This window comes from Taudactylus pleione, unplaced genomic scaffold, assembly GCF_031769625.1.
Source record: "Taudactylus pleione unplaced genomic scaffold, aTauple2 ptg001303l, whole genome shotgun sequence".
Taxonomy (NCBI): Eukaryota; Metazoa; Chordata; class Amphibia; order Anura; family Myobatrachidae; genus Taudactylus; species Taudactylus pleione.
Window position 1 is genome coordinate 2453582 of NW_028285703.1, and position 26802 is coordinate 2480383.

At 44.8% G+C, this 26802-nt stretch overlaps 1 protein-coding gene across 1 annotated transcript in view; it reads right to left on the bottom strand.

Moving 5' to 3' along the window:
• Positions 1-2614: 2614 nt before the first annotated feature.
• Positions 2615-26802, bottom strand: part of BTBD7 (BTB domain containing 7) — a 44663-nt gene continuing 20475 nt past the window's right edge. Inside the window, exons 4-11 of the mRNA XM_088462978.1 lie at positions 16310-16518; positions 13587-13662; positions 12454-12614; positions 9768-9911; positions 8077-8266; positions 7746-7924; positions 6646-7071; positions 2615-3678 (exon numbers count right to left, since the gene is read on the bottom strand). Coding sequence (XP_088319104.1) covers positions 2866-3678; positions 6646-7071; positions 7746-7924; positions 8077-8266; positions 9768-9911; positions 12454-12614; positions 13587-13662; positions 16310-16518 — 2198 coding nt within the window. The 3' untranslated portion in view covers positions 2615-2865. The remainder of the gene's footprint in view (positions 3679-6645; positions 7072-7745; positions 7925-8076; positions 8267-9767; positions 9912-12453; positions 12615-13586; positions 13663-16309; positions 16519-26802) is intronic.

The following is a 26802-nucleotide window of genomic DNA, read 5'->3' on the forward strand; positions in this document are numbered from 1 at the left end:
GAGCAAAAATAACAAAAAAGTCACATGAAGCAGACGTGGAACAAGCACAAGAGTGCTGACTCCCTGGTTCTGGGAAGTAATAGATATCAGCTCGCATAGGTGCTCACTGCACTGGCGTGTATAACTTCATCACGGTATAGGAACACTTTATTCCATAAATAAGCCAATGTTACAAGAAAAATCCAATCTTTTCTTACATATTTCTAAGTATTAAGTGCATCCATCATCTGCACACAGTAGCGGCGGCCATTTTACGGGCTGGATTAATGTTCATAAGCAAGCAGTATGACATCACAGAAGCAGGATTATGACTGTGATGTCATTACTTCCCAGTAATTTAATAGCCGAATAGTCATCTGGCCCACAAAATGGCTGCCTCCACTCAATCATACTCTTTTAATGCAGTTTTATTAAACAGGACTGTATAGGGCATGTTATGATGTTTCTGCTATGAGGGAACAATATGCAATGTATTGTAATGCACAATTGGAACATTGTTCCTTAAACATTAATTTAACGCTATTCATAGAGCAGATAAAATATTTCCTTTACTGGGATACTGCAGCTTTTTTTTTTTTTTTTCAGTAGGATAATGCAAATATAGGTATAAGGCCATTTGACACCTAGGGGGGAATTCAATAGTCTTTTGGGCACCTGTTAGTAATGGGCACCCAATGGAGCTATTCAGCTGTTACTTTGATTGGGCGCGAGTGTCACGGTAATCACACCCAAATACAACAGGTTTGGCAGCGAAAAGGAGGCTAAACTTGTCTAAATTACTATGCAGCACATGAAACTGATGAGTGCGTGCAAAAATTTGGACGCCAGCGGTACTCACACTTGATCGGAGCAACAATTTAATTCCATCGGGCGCCCAAAAAACGATTGAACAACGCCCCCTGCAGTGCATCTAGATATTACACTTTAATAGGCTGCGAAATGGACACATAGGGGTTTATCTAATAGGGTCAGAGTTCTGGAAAGCAGTGTGATTTCAGTGGTCTCTTTTGCAGATTTAAAGCGGCGAAACCAACCTGGTTTTGACTATTACATTGTTGCCGCTTTAAATCTGCATCCAAGATTGCCGAAATCAAGCTGCTTCACAGAACTCGGACTTTATTACGTAAATCCCATAGAACTCAGAACAATCTTCAAAACCCATAGTAGACAAAACCAGAAATCAGGGAACGACTGCAGAATAAACTTGCTTAAGCACAGGTGGTTTAGCCAGGAGCTCACACATTTTATGACCATACATGACGTGGGGTCCATCTAAATGGTCCACTCAGCGGCTTTCCAGGACACAGCCTCTACTGTAAACATTGGTCACAGGACCACACAAAGTGGTATTTAGCAAAGATTACACTGAGGTATATTTTGCCCAGAACATCTATAATGACAAATGTGTTTTGGCCGGATACAGATGTCCTTCATCAGGCACCTGGTCCTACAGGCTCAGTAACATGGATTAGCTGTAGTCCTGCCCATCTTTGCTGCTACTCGGGGACAGGAGTGCATTGCAAGAACTACTGGTGACGTATTCTCTGTCCAAAGTAGAAATGAACACGCAGGACTATGAATTGTACAAAGACTGATACCTCTCAAACTTATTGCTGATAAACAAGAGGTCGCAAAAGGTTCTTCCGGACTTGCACATGGATAGAAGATGGATATACTACACGCAGGGCATTTGCAAAGTGCCCTATAAGTCCATAGGAGGTAGGTCATGTGGCCTCTACTGCATGGAAAATACTGCGGTTTTAACGGTGAAATTAAATTATGTAGAACATATCGGATATAATCTGCATATATCTGGGAATGTCTGAAGTGCATGGGGAGTTATTAGGTATATGAATATATGAAGTAGAAGTTAGGACGTGGCTGGAACTATTGTAGCGTACCTGTCATCCGCAAACAATGGAGGCAATTTGTGTGTGTATATATATATCCAGGCTATCAATTCACTAGGAACATCAAATCACTAACTGCCTTGTGCCTCAGTGCTGTCAGTTCCTATTGGATATCAGTATATAGTGCCCACACACCAGTGTGCACAAGAACGTTACACATTGCTCTCCCGTATGGAAATGGACAAGGTTTGCAAACTGGTGACGTTTAAAAAATGGCGTCCGTCTTGCACATGGTCATAAGGTGAATAAATGACCCAGTCATAGAGCAACTTGCTTTAGACGGATTACCAATTATGTACGATTGGCTTCTGCAGGTTACAACAACTTTGAAATTAAATCAGTATTTTTGTATTGTAGTGACTTACTTGGATACAGTTACCTGAATGTTTTAACTTATTCAAGTGAGGATTAGTGGGATAAAGCCTACCAGGTGCGTACGATGTCAGGGAATGCTAAAATAACATCGGTGTAAGAATAGAATTCTACGTGTGCTTCTTTGGATTATTTGATTATCAAAAAAAAAAAAAAAAGAGCAAATGCTGTCTCAAGATTACAAAATACTTTTCGGAAAATGTTAAACCCACTGGAAATGGAACATGAGAAGTTAATGTAGGATCAGAAAAAAAAAAAATGAAAAAAAAATTAATTATATATATATATAAATATAACTGCAAATAGAATGCAAGAAAATCAAGGTGCCAGCTAAATTATTTCGCTACAAATAAAACCATTGCAAAAGTCTATAACAAAAAAAAAAAAAAAAAAAAAGAAGCAACTGTAAGTAGCGTGGAAAAAAGTGTGACGTATGCAGCCACGGATAACGCAAGAGAAATGAAATGGAAAGAATACAGACCGGGTTATTTTTCTGGCAAAGCATAAATTGACAGAATAAAGCCATGGAAAATGATGTACTCCACAAGTTTTAGGCACAGATTATGTTGAGAGGTTATTGTTTTCAGAGTGCTGATTTCTTGTACAGAAAGTCAGGCTTGTTAGGAGACCTCCGTTCTCTGCCCACGGTGTCCTCTCGCTCTAGGTCCATATTCCTCTGTGCAGCATGATCCAGGAGGTCGCCATCTGCGATTCTCCTGAAAGAGCGCTCGTCCTGCCGTTCGGAGCTGTAAGCAGAGTGGGAGGCTCGGTTAGAGGTCAGGCCGTACGTCAGGTCACTTTCCACTTTCGTACGCCCCCGGCCCAGGTGAGAGCCGTGGTTGGCGCCTTCCTGGGCCGCGAGCGCCAAATCTAGTCTTTGAGGAGGTTGTTCTAAGACATCAAGGTGCAACGGTTCATTCTTTTGCCTGTGATGACTGTCCTGGGGGAAAAAGTAATCTCTCCTGGAATCCTCTTGCTTTTTTGGCGAGATCTGGTTGGAAAGGTAGGTGGATTTTAATCCACTTGGTGGCGGTTTGCTGTGACTGTACAAATCGGGACCAAAATAAATGCCCTGCGAAGCCAGAGGAGAGTGTCTGCTCGGGACTGGGGTGGACGGCCGGCAAGCAGAGTTGGAGAAGTCATAGAACTCCGGATATTCCGTCTGGCTTTCCCGGGAGTCCATTTTCTGTTCCACAATTGGCTTCTTTCTAGAACTGTGCATATGCCTGCTGGGGATGCATGAATGGTGCTGGGCGGGGGCCGGCATCATATCAGACACTTGCTGGCTCAGTTGGGTGTCGATGGTTAATTCTGGCAGCCTCCTGTCTTTCAGCGACATAGTGGATACACCCATTGCAATATCTGGCATGAACTCATTTAGAACTGGCTCGCCACACTGGTAAACACAATAAAGAAGAAAACAAGTTAAAAGCACTACATGGGACTCTGCACAGCGCTCCTCGGTGGAAAGCAACACAGTTAAAAGGCATATGTATAGAGAACCGACCCATTTCACAGTACTGTACAATCATGGGTAATTGCAGTATTAACAAACAAGGAAACTATAATATACACAGAGATCTACCCAAACACGCCTACAGTCTATAAGGGTACAGGCGGCTATACACTATGGAATTATTGGCCTGATCGCCCAATTATGGGTTGATGGCTGCGACCATTGGCTGCATAGTGTAAGCCTACGACCAAGTAACAATTATTGCTCTGTCGAACATGAGAAATCTTTCAGCACGCCGGACAGATGCGATGTCTACTGCGCAGATTGGACAGTGGATATACTCACCATCGGACATCAATAGACCGATTATCTGACCGTGTATGACAATGTGAGATCAAGCTCGCTATCAGACAGGGTTATACAGTGCAGAATATGTAAGAGAGAGGTATAAACTGAAAAGGAAATTATGAGACATGGGACCTCATTCAGAGTCGGTCGTCGCGGCCGCACGCCACCGATGTCGGCAATACTGCGCACGCGTAAAGTTCGCAATGCGCGTGCACAAACTAGCCGCTACGATCAGAAATTTCTCTCTCCTTGAACACAGCCAGGTCGGTAGTTTGAGTGACAGGATGAGGCGTTTGTGGGTGGTAACAGGGGAAGGTGCTTGAAAACGGGGGAGTGGAGATCCGAATGCAGGCGTGCCTCATTATGCGAACGGCGTTTTATGGGAGTGCATACGGTTTATGGGAGTGCATAATTAACAAATTAACAAACATGATCGTAGAGCTTAAGAGAGGGTATGGTCAACCTTAAGCTCTACGACCAGTTCCGATGGTTCCCGATGGTCTCGATTAATCCTTATATGCCCGGAGATGACGTGCAATGCGTACGAGAAGGGGGCGTAATTTTTTTTAAATTCTGAGCGCTTCCTCCCCTTGGTCGGCCAGCTACCGATCGGAACTTAGGGACGCAACTTGCGAGGGAATCAGTTGCATATCCGGCCCCTTTTCCCGTACGACCGCTTCGACCGACTCTGAATGAGGTCCATGATGTGAAGTCTGTAAATTGTTAAGAAACTTCAGGGAAACCCAAGAACCATGAACTTTAACATAACTCTTTTATGGGGCAGTTTATGGTCCTCTTCATCCCGTGTGGGACCAGTATGTGAGATTTGTTGAACTCTGCTTTACCCTGAAATTATGGGGAAAGGGGGGGCATCACCAAGCTGACGTTTCCCAGGATTAGGGGGAAATATATCCCTAGAGCAGGACCAGAAGTAATAAGGGGGCAGGGAGGTCATACAGTGCAGGATAGTTACTAAAGAGGTGTGCTCCGAAAAGGAAATTACGAGGGTGGTTCAATAGATAAGGTAACAAGACCTCTCATTGTGAAAAAGTATTCAACTTGTACATATAAATCAATAGTATGGCCTTGGTACAGATTATTTTTCCACAGCCCCCATACTTGTCTAAGCATTTGTTCCAACGTTACGCCAAGGCATCTATCCCGGCATAGAAGAAATCAGTGTCCAGCTCCTGAAGCCAGGACATGACGTTTTGCTGAACTTCACCCTCTGTTGCGAATCACCCTCCACCCAGGAGCTTCTTCAATGGTCTAAGAGATAGAAATCACTCGGTGCCAGGTCAGGGCTGTAGGGAGGACGGTCAAGGACCTCCTCGTAACAACTCAGGCCTGCCCATGTGCCCTGGTGTTATCGTGCAGCAATAAAACGCATGTTGGCAGCAGCCCAGGTAGTTTTTGATGTATTGCCCTCTGCAACCAGCTCAATGGAGTCACAATAGCAGACTGCATTCACAGGATCGCCCTCAGTGAGGAAATACACAAGAAGCAGCACAGGCTTGTGGTTCCAAAACATGGACGCCATGGCCTGTATCATGTACGCTGGCTTAGTCTCTGGTGTCACGTGATGCACCCACTTTTCATCACCTGTAATAAGCTGCAGGAACTGCACTCCCTCCTCATGGGCAAGTAGGGTACACCCTGTTCTTTACCAATATTAAATAAGAGTTTAAAATGAAGATTATTCCTCGGTGGAGGAAGATACCTTGATATGATTGACACACCCGCTTTTATAGTGAGTGGGGTTCGCGTTATGTATTAACTAGTTTATGACTGCTCTAAAACTGTCTTCAAACATTATTGCTGATGTCTGTTTGTTTTCCCTTTCATTTGTATAATATATTACCGTGAGGGTCCCACACAACAGTGAAAATTCAAGCGGGCACACTACACGAAAATGGAAGTATTTTTTCATACATGACCTATATTACGTCAGCGCCTTCCTACCGACAGAAATAATTTATTTTCTATAATGTATCTTACAACTGATGTTGGGACAGTATGATTGATATGAGGCGCAATCTAAGGGCTACCTGCTCCGACCTGGTGGGAAATTGGAATAAAAATCGAGAACATTACACCTGTGAGAGGGTACTAATATTTTACTTATTTAACCACCCTACGACGCATGATGTGAATTCTGTAAAATGTAAAGAAAATTTAGGAAAAACCAACAGGATAAACATGAATAACCCAAAAATAAATCTTTTATGGGGCAGTTTACGATCCTCCTATTCATCCTGTGAGGGACCCAAAATGTGAAATTTGTTAAGTTCCGCTTTTCCCCAAAACTATGAGGATGTTATAAAAAATTAATCGAAACCGTTGAAAGCCAACTACAGGTTGTAGGGTCCGTCTCAAAGGGCAATGACGTACACATGTTCAGTTGTGGTCAGCTAGAAACTGAAATCTAAAGAACCACACGGCAATACAATGTCTCACTGTCTCGGATTACTACAGATCGCCTTTGATCTGCTCGCACGGTTTATGTAATTGCACATTTCAGAAGACTTGTAACGCACACTCGGAAGAACTTATACTCACCGCTTGCTGTTCCGCCGCCAAGGCTGCGGCTGCTGCTGCCGCCACCGTCTGCCTCCCAAAGCCAGTGTTGTTAGTGCAATCAGGGGGTGCGGTTTTGACACCAGGTAGATAGGCGGGCGGTGTAGCTTTAGGGATAGTCCTGGAGTGGAACACTGAATGGTTGCAGGGGTAGGAGAAGGAGCGGGATGGGTGCTGGCTGGGAACCCTGTGCTTCCAGCCCACTTTGAACTGGTTGTGTATAGGAGTAGCTGGTGGGTGATAAGGTGGTGGTGGTGGGGGCAGAGGAGGATGGAAGGCCACGTAAGAGTCAGTAAACAGAGTTTCTGTAGCAGGGGTGCTGTTAATTCTACATCGCCCAGACTGGCGCAGAGTCAGAAGCGGGCTTTCATCCCCGAACCGCTCGTCCGGAAAGAACTTGTGAGGATTCTGCAAATTGGAAGAGTGCAATTGTTACTTTCTTCAGTTTGACTCCTAAATATACAAATCGCATCTAAAAATCTTCCTTAAAAACAGGAGACTGGCTTAGAGATCACGCACCTTAGACCAGTGGTCAGGGAACAGGGGGGTAAAAATTAAATTCATGGGGTAATGGACGGACAGCCGGGCATGCATATGAATCATTCTATAATATGCTCAGGGAGGCTCTAAGGCGGACGCTCGGTGAGATGTTATTACCAGCGGGCGCCCGGCTCCTTCCCTGCAGCGCCGCGTTAGCCGGAGGCTGGAGTTCTCTTCTGAACTAGCTTCCGGCTCTTCCCATGCGCACTATGGGAGAGATGTCATGACGTCTCTCCCATAGTTCCAAGGAGCAGCTGGGCGGACAGGACGGCGGCGGATGCAGGAGCGGGGATTAAGGCAAGTGTTTTTTTGTACAAGCGGCACTACAGGGGCACTATATGGGGGCACAACTATAGGATGTCCTTCCTTTCAAATCAAGGGTATAACGTCAGCGTATCTAAATATATTTTGGGGTAAAAGGTAAAAAAGTTCCCTGACCCCTGGCTTAGACAAAACTCAAAACCATTTAAGGAGATTTTCCAGATAGGTTCTCAAAAGACACAAAAATACGTTGGGTGCATTTGATACATCAGGTAAATTACCTGCAACAGCTCTGCCGCAGAATCAGACAGACCAAATTCCCTCAACACTCGGATCTGAATCTCGTAGCTGACGGTAGCACCTTCTCCACAATTTAAAGCGTACGCCCGCTGGACCTGCTCGGTGTGACGCAGCTCCAGGAGGCGCCTGACCATCTCCTTCACAACGGCAAGCCGAGGGACTGAAATAAAGGGGAACACAGCAAGAAGCATTCAGGACAAAGCTTTATTTCATGCACTGGACAATACATATAATTGGTGATGATATATCGGCCACACATGCACAAGGACCTACGAGGACTATTATATTCCGTGCCAAAGGATTATGGATTACCTGGTATTTCATTTGCTACGACAGTAGGAGGGCTTGTCTGGCTGCTGCTCATATGCTGGTGGGTGATCATGTGACAGCACTGCGGCACGGCGTTGTTTACCATGTACAGCGTGTCTGGTACGTTGGACATTCGAACCATCCTCAAACGAACCAGGTCCGTCTGCTCCACCATCATCTCATCCAGCACAGACTGCAGAAAACCGCTTTCTATTACTTACATTTTCTCTACACAATACATTTTATAGAGTCATTACCCCAGAAAGTGGTCTCATATGAACCGTACCCCAACATTCAATGCAGCTCTGTTTAAAAGGTAAAACCTGATGGGTAATTTAATGCCTCTAATACCAGTTAAATTGCTGACCTAGTAGAACATACCATGTGCCAGTTCTCCTCCATAAAGCCGGCTACACACTGTACGATGTGAAGCCGTCATTGCGCCGGTGATCAGATGGCCGACCTATTGGGCGGTCCCCACACACGAAGCGATCCAGTGCCTGACCGCCTGATATGCCGACACTCCCGGCCTGACCCCCCCCCCCCCTCCCCCTGCATAGCACTGCATGAGATCATGTATAGCAGGGGTCATCAAACCTTGGCCCCCCAGCTACTGTGGAACTACACATCCCAGCATGCACTGCCAGTTTTAGCATGCTGTTAAAGGTGCATGTGTAGTTCCACAGCAGCTGGAGGGCCAAGGTTGAAGACCCCTGATGTATAGCTTCTCCAGATCTCTTGTGCAGACAAAGATCTGGAGGAGCGATAGACGACCTCACGGGAGCGCGCACCGGACAATAACGCACCAAAACACGGAATGATATAGCGATGACATCATTCCAATCCGTCGGATCGGCCTCTATATCGCTCCGTGCATGGGGCCCTTAACACATGCAGTGACATCACTGGCAATGCTCTGCGCTTAAACCCACCAGTCCCAGGGGAGTATTCCCACTACCTGTGAGATTCAGATCCATCAACCCTCACACTGTCCCTGTTACACAGTGATGTGTGACAGCAGATTAAACATATCAGCTATCACCAAGGGAATGGGACAGATATTAAGATGGACATGCTTCGTAAAGAAAAATCTATAATAATCTGGTATATTATTTACCTAAAATACACATTTGTGTTTTAGGTATGTTGTTAAATTATGGTTCTAGTTATATAAGAAAAGAAAAAAACCTATATCTGACATGCCTAAGTATCCCAGCGACCCTGTATACAAAAACGTACTGATTAATGCCTGAGGTGTCCATTACTTGTGATCTCTTCATACAAAAATAATAAATTATTACTCTATAGTGTATATGTAGGCAGATTTTTTTAATGAAACTGATATACTGGACCCCTGCAGCATCCCCACTGGAGAGAAATCAAACTCACTCCAGCTTTCTAACTGCAGCGACTTGAGCTCCTACAATGTCAAGACTCGCAGCAGCAGGCGAGTGTTATAATGGTCAGGTTATGCCCCCGCCGTGGGGATGAGCCAGGATGCTGCGGGGGTACCAAAGCAGGGAGGCAAAGCTACGTTTCTAGAAAACTGCCCCAGATGCAGAGAGCGCCGAACGTCCGCGGAAAGAGACGAGAGGACGTCACCCAACTCTGGCCACTGAGCACAAGCAGGTCTAGAACACTGTAGCGTGAGAATCATTCCCTTCCATTCATGCCTATGGAGTTACCAGCATTACCTTAGCCTCCTCCACATAGGGCGAGAACAGTCTTGGCCTGACGTATATGCCGGCATTCTTTTGGCGTAACCAGGAGTTTGACTTTCCACTCTCTGAAGTTGGCAACATATCTGCGGGCGGAGTGCTGATCAGTCCCCTTTTCATCTAAAAATAAGAATATAGGATAACATAACATTTCCATCAGAGCAAAGCCAGAAAAGGACATCGCTAATTCAAAACAGACACAACCGTTAATCATAACCTACGGTGATTATTCATTTTATTAGACTATTCCGTCTTAACCTCTGTGTGTCCAGAGTCTGATCGCACATTATCACATAAGACCATTTATCTTTGCTGCTTTTATGTACTGGCCTATGGGAGCACAAAGATGATGATGATTTTAAGGAACCTTAGGGCGAGCATTGGAATAAATACATTTTAATTTGATGATCATTAGATAAAAAGAAACAGATGAAGCATAGAAAGACACTTTCCTTATTTCTTCCTATAGTAATTGTTATGTGGTTAATTCAAATCCAGAAAATGACCTCAAACTTTATTCTAAATCAGGGAGACAATCAACATGCAGCCCCTCCAGCTGCTGAGAAACTACATATCCCAGCATGCCCTGCTGCAGGTTTAGCATGCCGTAATAGCAAAACTGTGGCAGGGCATGCTGGGATATGTAGTTCCACGGCAACTGGAGGGCTGCATATGTTGAATACCCCTGATCTAGATCCTTCAAACAGCAGGTTATTAGATCGATAAACTGGTTCATATAATATAGCAGATATCACCCAATTCAGATTATATAGGTGATTGGGATTATTAGTATAATCTTCCTTTTGAGGTTTGACAAAAGCCTCCGATGCAACTAGTAAGGAATGTCCAGTGCATGGGTAAATTAGAGGGTATTCCTGCTAAAATTACTAATATTGGGTAAACTCAGAAGGTAAATCCCCTCCCCCCCACACTTCCTGAAGCTACAGGTATATTTTTGCTATTGTCCTAGAAGTTAGGTACAGAGAGTTTGAGTGACTATTTAAACATCAGATTCCTGTGTTTGGCTTTATATTTGAAGTCACATTACTATGGTGATCAGTTTTTAGGGCTGCTGTCCTGATTGTGTGACACTGGACTGTAGGGGGACTAAGCTGGTTTTACAGTGATCATCTGCCTACAGTGACATGTAGCACAGTACAGGGAGGCCGATGGAGGGGTATGGCGGTAAGGTACACGGGTCACTTCTGCAGTAAAACACCCCTGGTATCCCAATTTACATTGTGTAATTGGCAGCGACATCCATATTTGGTAGCCAGACACCTCAGGATCCATTGCGATTCAGGAGGTGGATGCTGTGTGGATTGGTGCTGCGTCTTCAGACCCGAGTGCGTTATGCTTAAGGTGCAGATCGTCTTTTGTTAAGACACGCCCAACTGCTGGATTCTCAGATCCACTGCCTACGCCCAAAGACGCAGCATCGGATCCACAGCGCAAACATCGGTCAGTCCATCGGACATCCGAGTAACCTCGGGTTACTTGGGTTCTCAGTCAAAACTACGCTGCCGGCGCCAAGGAAACTGTGTCCGAGAACGCAGTAACGCCACAGTTTTCTGCAACGCTCCACGTCGCCACTCCAAAAAGCCTACAAACCTGTCAATCAGGCTGCGGCTAACAGGGCACTGCGCAGCACTATCAAGTCACATGCGTACTACATATCTGACGCACGCGCAGCCCTCAAAACATCACCATCAGCGTTAGAATCAGAATAGCGTCCACCAGCACCTTTGGGCGATCCAGAGATGTATGAATGCAATACTTGGGCTTCTACTCTTCAATGGCGAAGTGCCGCTGTCATGAGTCAGCATGTCCACAGATGAACCGGGAGACCAGCACTGATCCTGCCAGGCACCAACCGGGCACCTGGGATGGACAATAAAGTTCCCACTGCCAAATACATTTTATTGATGTGATGGTCATTACCTGACCAACCAGTGCTCAGCAGGTGCAGGATTATATGAAGGGGCTACTTAGAGCCACAAATACAGGAACATTGTATTTAGGCATCAGCCATTAAGATATAAAGTGGGGGGGGGGGGAATCCGGTGGAGTTTTGCATTTTGGTAGAAATCATCGGACAATGTCCCTGGTCCAGGCTTCCATTTTGGAAGTTCCTTACAAATGAAAGCTACATACAGTACATACCATCACTCATCAAATCATCTGACTGATATTGTTTTACTACTTCAATTTGGATTACGCAATGGTTGATCAAACGTGTTTGGTGAAATGCGCCAGTTCAAGAGAGTATGGTACATGATAGAACCAACGCATTTTACACTCTTTGCAGTAGTTTTAGAGATCTGACCGTTTATAATTCAAGACATTTCTAAAACACAAGATGAAAGGAAAGGACAAAAGCACTTGCCGGGACCCAGAGTCAGACACTAGGATGGGCTTTGAAAGAACTAGTGTAACTTTACAGAATACTGTCCCATGCAGTTGATACCTTGCGATGCCAACACTGAAGTATTAACAACTACAATAAAGTCTTTTTGTAATGACCATTATCCTCCTGTGTGCTGAGATTCGCCCTGGAATGCAGGAAAGTTACTGAAAGGAACAAAACAAAGCTTCCTATACTGGTGCATACTTGGATTTCATGCATTCCCAGTTGACCATATCATTGGGAGAAGGCACTTACAGGGTCACACAGCACATCACTGTTCATGGGTAAGATGTGTTCAATGCGGACGAAAGGCAGCAGGGGAGATAAGATCTCTTTTAACTCCTCAACATCCAGGTCCCTCCGTTTAACCCCTCGCTTATTCACGCTGTGCGCTGTCCCGCTCAACAGATTAGGCTCTGAAATAAAAGAGAAGATAGTCCAAGCTTACTGCCAGGTCAATCAGTGTAACAAAAGTAACGGGATGTATGTTTGAGCGTGTTTTGTAGAGAAATATTGGGACAGATTCTGACATGGACTTTTCCGTGTGCTTCCCGTCATGTGCTAATGCAACAATCTGCCAAAGCGAGCTGCAAAACAGAGCGTCTGAAAATGCAAGCCGTTACCGACCACTGTTCTAGCTTCCACAGGCGCAACCATCATCACTAGTATCTACATGTGCACCAGCTCCATTCTAAGTGTATCAGAAACAGCTGCTCCGTGTGTCTTGACACTCGCCGCCCAGAAATGCCTACTTCATATCAGTGTCCGTTTACACAAGATGATGCGGCACGTACACACACACGTTTTGTTATCAAGATACTAAAATAATTTTTATATTCAAAGCGCTTGTGTTTTAGGGATGAACTTCTCACTAGCTCGTCAACTATACAAGCAGGAGGAGATTGGTTTTAACAGGTTGCGTTTTACTACAAGTGGCGAAACGCGCAGAAATTCATACAGTGTTTTTAGGAATGCAAATTATCTTGGTGAAGTTTTATAACGCCCATCTTCCCACACCTGCTATATAAAACCTTGGTGGATGAAACGAACACAGGAAGGTATTATACATATCAGCCACCAGTGGCACTTACGTGGACCATCAGTGGCGTGTTAGACTTCATTTGAGAAAGTGCCATCATGACAGAGATTGGCAATATGGTGTAAGCTGGCACAGTTATGTGAGAACTAGATCTAAGCTGCTCACGTTTTTTATAAATATTTCAAATGACATTTCTATATTCTGTGATACAATCCGACTGTATACATGCAGGGAGTAATCTCAGTGCATTATGTAAGTGGCCTACATTCTTTTGCTATAGACAGGTAACAGTAATAAACACACTATAGAGATTCAGAGACAGACACGTGACCAGTGCATAGTATCTCACCTCTGTCTGCAATCCGCTTCATCAGCTGAAATTCTCCCCATTTAATGAGATATTTCAAAATATCCTGCTCACTTGCCTTAGAAATTAAAAAAAAAAAAAAAAAAAGGGAAATATGAACATTGGGACCTCTGCTCTGTTATCATAGCAAGCATGCACATACAGAAGGTTGCTGCAGAAGAAAATGTTTATACCTATATATTGCAAAGCGCAAAGGACTATGCTGGCGCTATACACGTAAATGTACAGTTGTGGCCAAAAGTTTTGAGAATGACAAGTATTGGTTATCACAAAGTTTGCTGCTTCAGTGTTTTTAGACCTTTTTGTCAGATGTTACTATGGTATACTGAAGTAAAATTACAAGCATTTCATAAGTGTCACAGGATTTTATTGTCAATTACATTAAGTTTAAAGAGTCAATATTCGCAGCGTTGACCCTTCTTTTTCAAGACCTCTTCAGTTCGCCCTGGCATGCTGTCACTCAACGTCTGGGCCACATACTGACTGATGGCCGCCCATTCTTGCCTAATCAATGCTTGGAGTTTGTCAGAATTTGTGGGTATTTGTTTGTCCACCCGCCTCTTGAGGATTGACCACAAGTTCTCAATGGGATTAAAGGTCTGGGGAGACCCCTGGTCATGGACCCAAAATTTCGATGTTTTGTTCCCCGAGCCACTTAGTTATCACTTTTGCCTTAGGGCAAGGTGCGCCATCATGCTGGAAAAAGCATTGTTCTTCACCAAACTGTTGGATAATTGGGAGACGTTGCTCTTGGAGGATGGTTTGGTAAGATTCTTTATTCATGGCTGTGTTCTTAGGCAAAATTATGAGTGAGCCCACTCCCTTGGCTGAGAAGCAACCCCACACATGAATGGTCTCAGGATGCATTACTGTTGGCATGACAGAACTGATGGTGGCGCTCACCTTTCCTTCTCCGGACAAGCGTTTTTCAAGATGCCCCAAACAGTCTGAAAGGGGTTTCATCAGAGAAAATAACTTTACCCCAGTCCTCAGCAGTCCAATCCCTGTACCTTTTGCAGAATATCAGTCTGTCTCTAAGCAACTACCATATATTTTTTGAAAACATCAATCAGCTTAATATACTACAGGTGCTTGTAAAGGGCGGGGTTTACACTAAACACAGAAAAAAGAAAATTACCCCCCAGCACACTGCAGATAAATCAAAAATACTTGAATCCTACATGATAATAGAAATTCAGAGGTATTGGTTTACATACATTTGCAAATATATGAATAAGCGCTGGGCCGTCGTCAAGGCTCCTCTATACCAGCGTCCCTAAAATTAAGGGGTTCACGTCCGAGAAGCAAGGGGTGCCTTACTTCTCGGACGTGAACCCCTTAATTTTAGGGACGCTGGTATAGAGGAGCCTTGACGACGGCCCAGCGCTTATTCATATATTTGCAAATGTATGTAAACCAATACCTCTGAATTTCTATTATCATGTAGGATTCAAGTATTTTTGATTTATCTGCAGTGTGCTGGGGGGCAATTTTCTTTTTTCTGTGTCTCTGATGTTTTTCCTGGAGAGAAGTGGCTCATTTGCTACCCTTCTTGACACCAGGCCATCCTCCAAAAGCCTTCGCCTCAGTGTGCATGAAGATGCACTCACACCTGCCTGCTGCCATTCCTGAGCATGCTCTGCACTGATTGTGTCCCGATCCCACAGCTGAACCAACTTTAGTAGACAGTCCTGGCACTTGCTGGACGTTTGTGGGTTGAATGGTTGATTTAGGTGCAATCTTACTAGCAGCAATATCCTTGCCTGTGAAGCCCTTTTTGTGCAAAGCAATGACTGCATGTGTTTCCTTGCAGGTAACCATGGTTAACATAGGAAGAACAATGATTTCAAGCTTCTAGTCTGTTATTCTAACTCAGTCAGCATGACAGAGTGATCTCCAGCATTGTCCTCGTCAACACTCACCTGTGTTGACGAGAGAATCACTGACATGATGTCAGCTGGTCACTTTGTGGCTGGGCTGAAATGCAGTGGAAATCTTTTTGGGATTAAGTTCATTGTCATGGCAAAGAGGGACTTTGTAATTAATTGCAATTCATCTGATCACTTCATGACATTCTGGAGGATATGCAAATTGCCATCATAAAGACTGAAGCAGCAGACTTTGTGAAAACCAATACTTGCGTCATCCTCAAAACTTCTGACCATGGCTGTATACTGTATAGATAATTTGCATTTAATAGGAAAACAGTTTTGGGATGCAGGGACATCCTTTTTTGCATGTAGCACTCAAATACTAGAAAGCCTTTTTTTTTTTAAACACATTGCGTATTGGACTTGATGCAGAAGGAGCCATCCTCTTTTCTAACCTCCCCCGTGGTGCAAGATTGCATCTTCAAACAAAGTCACTGTTAAATGAGGCCCATTAGATTCATGGAGCTGTAGACAAGTCTGATTCTGGAATTTACACTTTACAGCATTCTTGGTCCTCTGTAATGTATTAAATTATGTAAATCTAATTTTCCTGCTTTCCTCTAACGTCTTACATCAAACTTGGCCAGACATGGTATTTTGTGACGTATTATTGGAATTATTCGGTACAGTAATTCGTGTTTTAGTAATATGGTACACACAGCATAAAAAGGCTTGGATATGTTTACCCAGATCTTGGACTTCTCTCATTTCACACCGATTTTGAACCTAATTTTTCATGGCCCCTTAAGTTAAAATGCATCAGAGTCACAGTACCTGGAGGTAGTCAGATTGGATCACAGTCAGCAGATGGTCCTTGTTTAGCTCATAGAACACGTCTGATATCATGACCTGGCTGAACTCCTCGCACAGGAAGTGCAAAGCCTGACGGTGAACCCAGTTGGATCCGTAGGGCTGAGAGCTCCACTTCAAGATGGCAATTAAGGTGTCCAGGGAGATGCTCTCTGCGACGATATCTTCACAGCCTGGGGGTGACGGAGGAAATGAGATGCGCACGGTATAGTCCATCACAGCTAGAACACATCCCCCATCACTTACACTGTACAAATCCCTTATGCACAGGTATAATGGCTTATTGCTTACCATTATAACGGTGTATGTGTATATATGTATATATATATATATATATATATATCACACCCCACTGTCCCCCAAATTGGTTGTATGAATTTACTTCGACGTGACTAAAACAAATGCTAGCACGAGCCACAGTTAAGTTACAGACTAAATCAACCTAAAAAATACCCAAATTAGAATGACTGAAAAGCAGCATTTATATGAAGTGCCCACAAATGAGCAGTTATCGGATCCTAAAGCCTCAGTGTGATGGTTGGAAACGCGCAAAGCTCTCCATCTGGAAACACAATTTTCACTGATCCGAATTAGTAACGGCTACAAGATAATCAACCGCATCAGGATGTGTACCGTGGCCATGTACCTCCGTCCGCTGCTCAAAATAACCACCACCACGAAGGGGTCATCTCATTGCCAGCAAACATCCAAGGGGCCAGTTTAGTTACATAATGCTGTAAGTAACATCACAGTCAGATGGCGATGTAGTCAGTCAATAAGTTTGTAAATGAACAACTTAATGTGCCCATACACACTGTGATTTTCACGTTAGGCCCAATGGGAAACAAACAGCAGCGTGTGGGGGTAATTCATACACAATTTCAGACATATAAATAACTACACCAGTAAACACATTAACAATTATGACAAACAGAGGAGAAGGTGACAGAGTGAGTTTACATTCTAATGGGAAAGGTAGGAGCGGTGGTAATGGGGAGACACGAAGGGGGGGGGTCTTCTAGCTTTGACAGCTGACTGCACGGCCATCTAATAGAAAACAGATGGCTTATATAAAGAGAAAGCTGGTCATTTGTACAGGAGCTTATTGGAACTGGAGATCCAGTTTAGTTTGTGGATGCACACGACGGCTTTCCTGTCCAGTCATCTCAGTGGCGGACGTTACCGTCACCCAACTACCCACCTAAAAAGCCTGATACCCCTAACTCAGAGGTTCCCAAACTCTGCCATTCCAATCCGGGTTTAAGGATATGCATGCTTGAGCACAGGTGACTTAATTAGTACCTCTGCCCTAATTTATGGAGGACACTGTCCACTCCAGCTTTACACACATCTGAGAAAGTTATTAATAGCTCCACTACATAACTTGTGTTACTAAGCTGTTACCTGTATAACAATCTGCAAACAAGCGTGTAACAGCTTTCCGTCATCACATCATTGTAAAATAGTTCTTCCACCTCATCTGTGATAGCCTGATATGGGTCCAGAATGTTAAAACTATTAAAAAGGTGCTACAGATGTGTCCAGCTAGTTTGTTGCTCCATACAGCCGTGTAGTGCGCTAAGCATCTCGCGCCACACAGTAGGCTTGAGTCGCGCCACTCATAGCGTAGCACTGGAAAAAAGTTATATACAACTTTTTGTCCACCAGGTGCCACTTTTCCTAAACTGCACAGCACATGCGTCAAGAGTTCCAATGCATTTTCTGCATCACCGCCCGATGGCTGACTGACAGAAGCTGTGATTGGGTACACTATAGTATAGCATTTTGGTCATGGAATCAGGGCTGTAGAAGAACGTGTAATAAAAGTATTAAATAACAGTACAGTATGTGTGCGAGTCCTGTACTGTTAAAAAAAAATAAAAAATATATTATATTATATATATATCTATCTATCTCATGGGCTCACAGGCATGCACAGCTTTCACTAAGACATGATGACTCGGTAGCGTGAGCCTCTTTTTTGCGACTTTTTACCTTCAAATGCATCTGAATCAAACAGTGAATCGAATTGATAGCACAAGCAGCTTCTGCAGCATGCCTATATTCTGTCAGCCAGTTCTGGTGTATCTGCACGCAAAATGTTACGTTACACTAATAGCGACTAACACTTTAACGTAGTGATTTGCTTGCAGATACACCCGTACTGGCTCACAGAACATAGGCATGCTGCATATCATTTTAATCAGCAGAAGCGGCTTGTGCTAATAAGACGCATTTAGGGTAAAAAGACGCATAAAAGACGCTCTGCGCTACAGAGTCACACAGCACTCCTGTGACCTTAGACTCAAAATATTTCTCTCGACATCCCACCACTTGGCATTTCTGCTATAGAGTAGACATTGTATTGTACACATAACAGGGGGCAAGTTTTTCCATAAAGAGAGATCATGTCAGATTCAATACTTTTAAAATACACTACTTTGCACTTCCCTTCTCCCTTCCTCTCTGTGTATGGCCACCAAATTTCCTTCACCACCTCCCCCCACCATCACATAATTACTACTCAACTCCATTGAGCTTATTGTATGGCTCACCCCCACCACCACCATCATTCGCTTCTATTCAATGCTGACACATGCTGAGCCCGCTACTGATATTGTACACATTGCCTGCTTTAATTTGCACACTTCACATCACATACATGACAGGTGCAGCTCTCAACATGGCTAGTGGGTAAGGTCTGCGCCTTGCACCTCGGGGTCCGGGGTTCGAATTATGGAAGTGGAGTTTTTTCTTTTGAATCTTCATTACTAGATTAAAAATAAATCACTTGGTGGTGTGTGTGAATTCTGTTATGGCATGGCGTGACTCTGTAGCGCGAGCGTCTTTTATGCAACTTTTTACCTTCAAATGCATCTGAATCATAGTGAATCGAATTGATAGCACAAGCAGCTTCTGCTGATTAAAATGATAAGCAGCATGCCTATATTCTGTGAGCCAGTTCTGGTGTATCTGCAAGCGAAACGTTTCACTAATAGCGACTAACACTTTAACGTAGTGATTTGTTTGCAGATACACCCGTACTGGCTCACAGAACAGGCATGCTGCATATCATTTTAATCAGCAGAAGCTGTTTGTGCTAATAAGACATTCAGGGTAAAAAGACGCATACAAGATGCTAGGCGCTACCGAATCACACAGCACTCCTGCGCTGTGTGTGGAGCAACTTGCAGCGCACAGAGGATAGATGTATGTGGTCTAATCTCATTCTGGCTTCCCCTCCACCTCCCTTCCCTTTGTGGTATCCGCTATATTACTGCCATGTGCAGATTTGTGCTCACATTACATAGTGAAGTGTTTGCCCATGCTTGGTAATCTATTACATAGAACAGGGTTTCCCAAACTTCAGGGTAAATTTAAAGTGCGGGTTTTAGAAGTGGAGATGTTGCCCATAGCAACCAGATTCTACTTATCATTTAGCACCTTCTAGAAGAGAATAGCTAGCATCTGATTGGTTTCTATTTGCAACATCTCCACTTAAACTCACACATTAGTAAATACACCCCTTGGTCTTCAAGGCACCCCAACAGACCAGGTTTTAATTATATAAATTCTTGTGCACAGATGGTATAATTAAACTGACTTAGGTACCAATTAAGTCACCTGTGCTTAAGCCATACATGCCTACTCTCCTGGAATGGCAGAGAGGCTCCCGAAAAATCGGTGGTGCTCCTGGCCACCCAGAAAAGTGGGCAAGTCTCCCGGCCGGCCGTCTGGCCTCGGACCACACCCCCGCAGCACGTGGGGCGAGGAATGACAATGCCTGTTATCTCGGCATTGTGTAGCGGGGACGGGTCCATGATGAGGTGATTGTGTGGTCACGCCCCCTATAAAGCATCATAACATGTCCCTGACACGCCCCCCGCTATGCTGACCTGACTGCCCCATCCCGGAGGGGGCAGCTAGAATGCCGGCAAGCATGGTTATCCTTAAAACCTGGACTGTTAGGGTGCATTGAGAACATAGTTAGGGAACCAATGACATAGAAGCCTTCAGCATGGCTGTTCTTCACCTAGGCAACCTGCCAACTATGGCTTCCTTATGGCTGCTCCATTTGCCGGGTATTTTAAGGGACAGAGAGAGGATTCAAACACCCGGATCGGACCTGACCCGGGAGGACTCAGGGACAGCCAGCTGCAGACAGGAGCTCGCCATTCCCCTGCTATTGTAGCAGCTGCAGATGTGTGTATATATCACTCAGTGAGGGACATGGACAATGTTCACATTGGACTTCAACACACAGTAACCATACATATTATACTTGTTATTACTATATTAAAGTGTTAATGTTATCGTTATAACTTGGATAAAACTACACATAAACCCCCCCCCCCCCCAAAAAAGCCATTCTTCTCTTCAACAAACGCATTAGATACCGCCAAGTGTTTTACTATGGCCTCGATACAGTCACAGTGATGTAGAATGGAGCATTTCATAGACATTGCTGTGTGCCATGGTCATCTAGCTGCCAGCAATCACCTCTAATGGCCAACTGGGTCCTGTGCTAAGGGAACACACACATGCCAAGGAAGCACACAACACTGGGGGAATCAAGATGCAAACTAATGCAACACAATGTAAGCTAGGATCTAGACATACAGTACCCAATGCAATCACTAGACTAACATTTAATCAGACGGGATATAATGAGAGGAAAAGTCAATTAATCAGAAAGTATTCCTATTACCACCGCTTCACAGTGACCAAGACTAATCTTAGCAAATATACAGCACTGTACCTTGCCCACAACCACCTGGAAACAACAGAAGGTGAATAGATAACATGCTCCACTATACAAGGTGCCAGATTAGGATGACCGGCTTTTATATAAAGTTTGTGTAGCTTTCACACAGCAAAGAACATAATCAGGCAGAAATTATATTCCTTCCCACCACTGACTAGTAAGTGTCACTTGTTATTCATACTGGCCCAGCGATGATCCCAGCCCCCTGCAGTACAGACAGCGTGCACTGCCCTGCTCCCAGCCTGCATGGGGACGTGATGGTCCTGTACAGCTGTGTGGCTCCCTGATACACTAATGTACTATGTGTGATAGGAATGGGTTAACATATAGGAAAATCCGGTCACCTTGACCTGCGGAGCAGTATTTTAGGACAGGGCTAAGTCACAGCCCCAAAGCAACCCATCCAAATCTATTAGGGGGGGCAAACACAAAACTATTCACTGCGGTGTAGTCTCCCACCCAGCGAGGGGAAACCAGGGCTGTCACTGATCAGAAAGACGCCCAGGACTGAGTGCAGGCATTCACTGCTCCATACGGGGGACGTTTATTTGTCCGGATGTCTCCTTGCACTACCTCCATGTGCTGTTTATTATAAGCTGCAGTCTGCACGCCAATCTCTCCCATGTGTTTTCACTCAATATACAGAGCAGGTTCAAAGCATGGGAGTGTACTCATCACTTTATACTGCCAACAATGTACGTTGTGCTCAATCCTTACCCCGAGTACTGAATTATTCCAACGCAGGGCAAAGTGTAGCAGACCCGGACGCTTAGTTCTTAGGCCGAGTGTCTGGATCGTGTCCAGCTTTCACAGGAGGCAGGCATTGTGACAATGGAAAAGGAAATGTATAACGTTTACCCGGAACGATCAGACTGGTCAGAGCCTGTAGGATGTTGTACGCATTCAGAAAACACAGAAGATGTGCAATTGCTCTCTCATTCTCTCAGCACTGCGCGCGCACACACACGCACACACACGCGCACGCACACACACGCGCACGCACACTAGTACAGCTATGGCTTATAGTAACACTGATTTCACTCGTGATGAATTGGACATGAATCTCAAAACCTGAGTTGTGGAGTAAATAGGCCAAACGTTGCCGTCACGCTCCTATTTCATTACTGTCCAACTCCTTCCTAAATGGCAAATGAAGGTATATGTATATTAATTAGTATTAACAAATTTGCAGCTAGTTATTTCCAGTTATTGTTTTCAGAACAGATCACACACCGCCGCTGTTCTGGTCTTTGGTTATTTTTTTTTTGTCTTTGTCAATAACAGATAGGGGATGACTTAATTAGAAGCAAATTCTGCCCTGTAAAAAGCAGCGTAGAATTTGCATGGACATTTTATAAAGCTCGCTCCTGCAACTTCCCTAGTTAAATTGAGAACGCAATTTGCTGGCATTGCAGCAGTAGTTCTACAGGTGGCGACTTAGGTCATGTGCATGAAAGAGTGGGGAAGACATCCTGAACCCCCAAAATAGTGAGAAATAAGATAGGACAGTGCAGAAGGCTGTCAGTAGACTTGGGGCCATATTCAATATGGGGCGAAAAATCTGTAATTTTCGTCCATTTCTAATATCCCCGTATTCAAATTACATTGACTTTTCATCAGTGCGAAAAGTCAATGTAAAAAAAAAAAAAAAACAAACAGAAAAAAAAACTGGGGATAATTTTTCGCCAGCCTTTAGCAGGCGAAAAAAAGTGCAGAATTGGGGTTTAGGGGTGCAGGCTTAAAAATAAATAAAGTCTGCACCCCTGGGAATGGTCCTTAAAAATGAACGTTGTCAAAAAAAGTTACAAAATAAAATGGGACACCCCAAAAAAGTAAGTTCAATTTTGGGGTAAAAAAAAAAAATAATAATATGGGGGACAAGTTTTAAACTAACTAAATTTATTCTGGAGGGGTTCCCAATTATGCGGCAGGTGTTTTAAAGAATGCGGGTGGTAGCGGCAGGTGCATTTTTTAAGAATTTTAAAAAATGCACCTTAGGGACTTAAAAATAGGCTTGCACCCATTTTCATGTACCCCAAATTTAGATGCACCTAGCTTTTTTTTTTACAAAAAAAAAAAAACTAAGTGCTCTTCATCACACCTTCCGCAGCTATTTAAAAACCATACTTACCTTCCGCAGGCCAAAATGGGGGTACCCATAATGATCCTCCATGTCAGGACATCATTAGGGGGGTCCCTGGGTGCTTTCCCGAAAATTCACACATTTTTTCCGATACTTACCTTTCTGCCGGGTCCCGTTTTCACAGCTTTCAAATTGAATACGGGGATAAAGCGGGCGCACGCCTGATACTTTATCCCCGTCAAACCTCCGATATGGAGCGAAAAGTCCAGCACGGACTTTTCGCTCACATATTGAATACTGTTAAAAGATATGAAATGGATAATTTTGACAGGCTTCATTAACAGTGGAAAAATAATTGTAAGCAAGTGAATATAAGCAAATTAAATTTAAGTGTATTAAAGGGTGTTCATTAATATTAATGTGATTTTTACAGGTTTTTAAGACATTTTGAAAAATATATTGGAAAAAACAAAAAACTTTCCCATCAATACAAAACCTCTACATACACGTCTCACAGTATTAACAACATTTTGGGGCTTTTTAGAGAAAATCACCTGAAAACACACATCTGTATATTTTATTATCTAAATGTCTCAGAGCGCATTGTTATTCATGCACACGAAAAAAAAAACATGTAAATCGGCCACTGACCGTCTTGTAATTGAACTGCTAAAAATTTGATGACCTGCACTGACAATCCCCCCCCTACCACTACTCACTGCATCTTTTTTGCAAGATACAGATCAGGCTCGTGTTCAGAGACGCATGAGAGTGATCGGGAAGAGAGCCTGGGAAATGGGGGGTGAAGGACTCAGCGATGCCTCAACATGCGTTAATGCGATCACTGGAATTTATACCTATTATATAAATGTGCAGTGGCCAACATACATACAGATGCCCCCTTTTAGCGAAAGTTAAGAGAAGGGTGCACACCTCCGCAACAGCTCTTCGAGCAACAAGATATAGCACTGGGCGGCCACCCCCACTCACCAACCCAACGTAGCAACAATCTCTAGATGTCCAGAGCCTGCATGACCCATGTATGCGCACATTGATCCCCTGTGGTGGTGCTACATGGTTAATTATAGGCAAGTGCACTCCCCATACCACCCCGTGGCTTCCTGAGCTCCAACAGGCAGCATTAAAGTAAGCAGCCCTGCGGAACTAGAGGACAAAGAAGGTAATCCGTGACCAACTGGTGCAGATGGAGGGTAATCCGTGACCAACTGGTGCAGATGGAGGGTAATCAGTGACCAATAGCTGTCCACATATTTATTGATTAGCAGCAGCCAACACTGGTTTTGCCTATCACACTGACTGAAAATAATTTTATTTGTACTGGACCACCAACCCAAGGCACCCCCTGCAAGTGCCCTGCGGCACCCCAGGGTGCCACGACACCCAGTTTGGGAACTACTGGGTTAGGCGCTCCAGTGTGGATGGGAGCAGGAGGAGCGGGACACAGGTGCACAGGTGCTTTCCGGTCACACTCCGCTGTACCTTCTGTGTGAGGCTGCAGTCAGACGGAGAGAGGGACAGCGGCCAGGACATGGGAGCTGCGGAGATGAGGTGACCCCATAGCAGAGGAGCTTATTCAACTTATAGTGACTTCTTCCCAGCGAGTTCCTTCCACTCCCATCCTGTCCCCTGCTTCCCACAACTACTCTCATCCTGTCGCCTTGCTTCCCACTGTTACTCCCATCCTGTCCACTGCTACTCACATCACTATTCCCATCCTGCCCACTGCTACTCCCATCCGTTCTCCTGCTTCCCATTATTTCCATTACTACGCCTATCCTGTCCAAAAGCACCCAGCTACCCACCACTACTCCCATCCCATCTCCTGCTTCCCACCACTATTGCCATCCTGACCCCGCTACTCCCATCCAGTCTCCTGCTTCCCAACGCTTCCCCCGTCCAGTCTCCTGCTTCCCCCGTCCAGTCTCCTGCTTCCCACCACTACTCCAATCCTGCCCATTGCTATTCCCTTCTAGTATCCTGCTTCCCACCACTACTCCCATTCCATCTCCTGCTTCCCACCACTATTCCCATCCTGCCCATTGCTACTCCCTTCTAGTATCATGCTTCTCACCGCTACTCCCATCCAGTCTCCTGCTTCCCACCACTACTCCCATCTCATCTCCTGCTTCCCTCCACTACTCCCATTCCATCTCCTGCTTCCCACCACTACTCCCATCTCATCTCCTGCTTCCCACCACTACTCCCATCTCATCTCCTGCTTCCCACCACTACTCCCATCCCATCTCCTGCTTCCCACCACTACTCCCATCCCATCTCCTGCTTCCCACCACTACTCCCATCCAGTCTCCTGCTTCCCACCACTACTCCCATCTCATCTCCTGCTTCTCACCACTACTCCCATCTCATCTCCTGCTTCCCACCACTACTCCCATCCCATCTCCTGCTTCCCACCACTACTCCCATCCCATCTCCTGCTTCTCACCACTACTCCCATCTCATCTCCTGCTTCCCACCTCTACTCCCATCCCATCTCCTGATTCTTACTGCTACTCCCATCTTGTCTCCTGCTTCCAGCCACTTTTCCCATCCTGTCTACTGCTTCACACTACTACTCCCATCCTGCCCCGCTTCCCACTAGTACTCCCTTCCTGTGTCATAGCACCCTGCTTCTCACCACTACTCCCATTCTGCCCGCTGCTCTGCACTACTAATACTCCCATCCTTCCCCTGCTTCCCACTACTACCCCCCAATCTCTTAGACCCCTGCTTTCCACTACTACCATCCTGCTCCCTACTCCGCACTACTACTCCCATCCTGCCCCCTGCTTACCATTACTACTCCCATCCTGCCCCCTGCTTCTTCCCTCTACTACTCCCATCCTGCCCCCCCGCTTCTTCCCTCTACTACTTCCATCCTGCCCCCCGGTTCTTCCCTCTACTACACAGATCCTGTCCCCTGCTCTGCACCACTACTCCCATCCTGACCCGCACTACTACATCCTGCCAACAGCGGCAGCTAATTTTGAGCTCGGTCAGGTGGGGGGGGGGTGTCAGTGATGAGCTAACTAGCCCTATCCCCTGACCTCACAGTACAGTGCCCACCACCTCCGGAACATACCTGTAACCCAACCTGCCCCCTAGGCATATAGTACCCCCGGGGCAGGGGCATACACTATCCACCCAATACCCACACTCCTGGCCCCAGTGACTAATTGCCCACCCTACTCTTTTCGTCTACGCATGTGTCTAATTGCACTGAGCATACGTCTCGATCGTGTTTGTACAGAGTTGCAGTACAGATTCAGAGGCGCTCTCCACCCCAGACTCCCTTTAAAGAATTTGGTGTGCTTTGTTGAAAAATAATCAAATTCAAGAAGGTTTAAATAATATGCAATGGTTCAATTTACACATCAAAAATGCTTGAAGATAACCGTATATATTAGCTTAAGCGTCGCACCCATAATTCTGCCATTCAAAACTAAAATACGCCCTCCTCCGTGACCAGCAACCTGCCCGAAAAAATCCTACAGTGAACCCTACAGTCACATTCTGTTCTACAAGCCCGGAACATTCCTTTTAAAATGAGAGACTGCCACTTCCACTAAAGTGCCTTTTTTTGTTTATTTA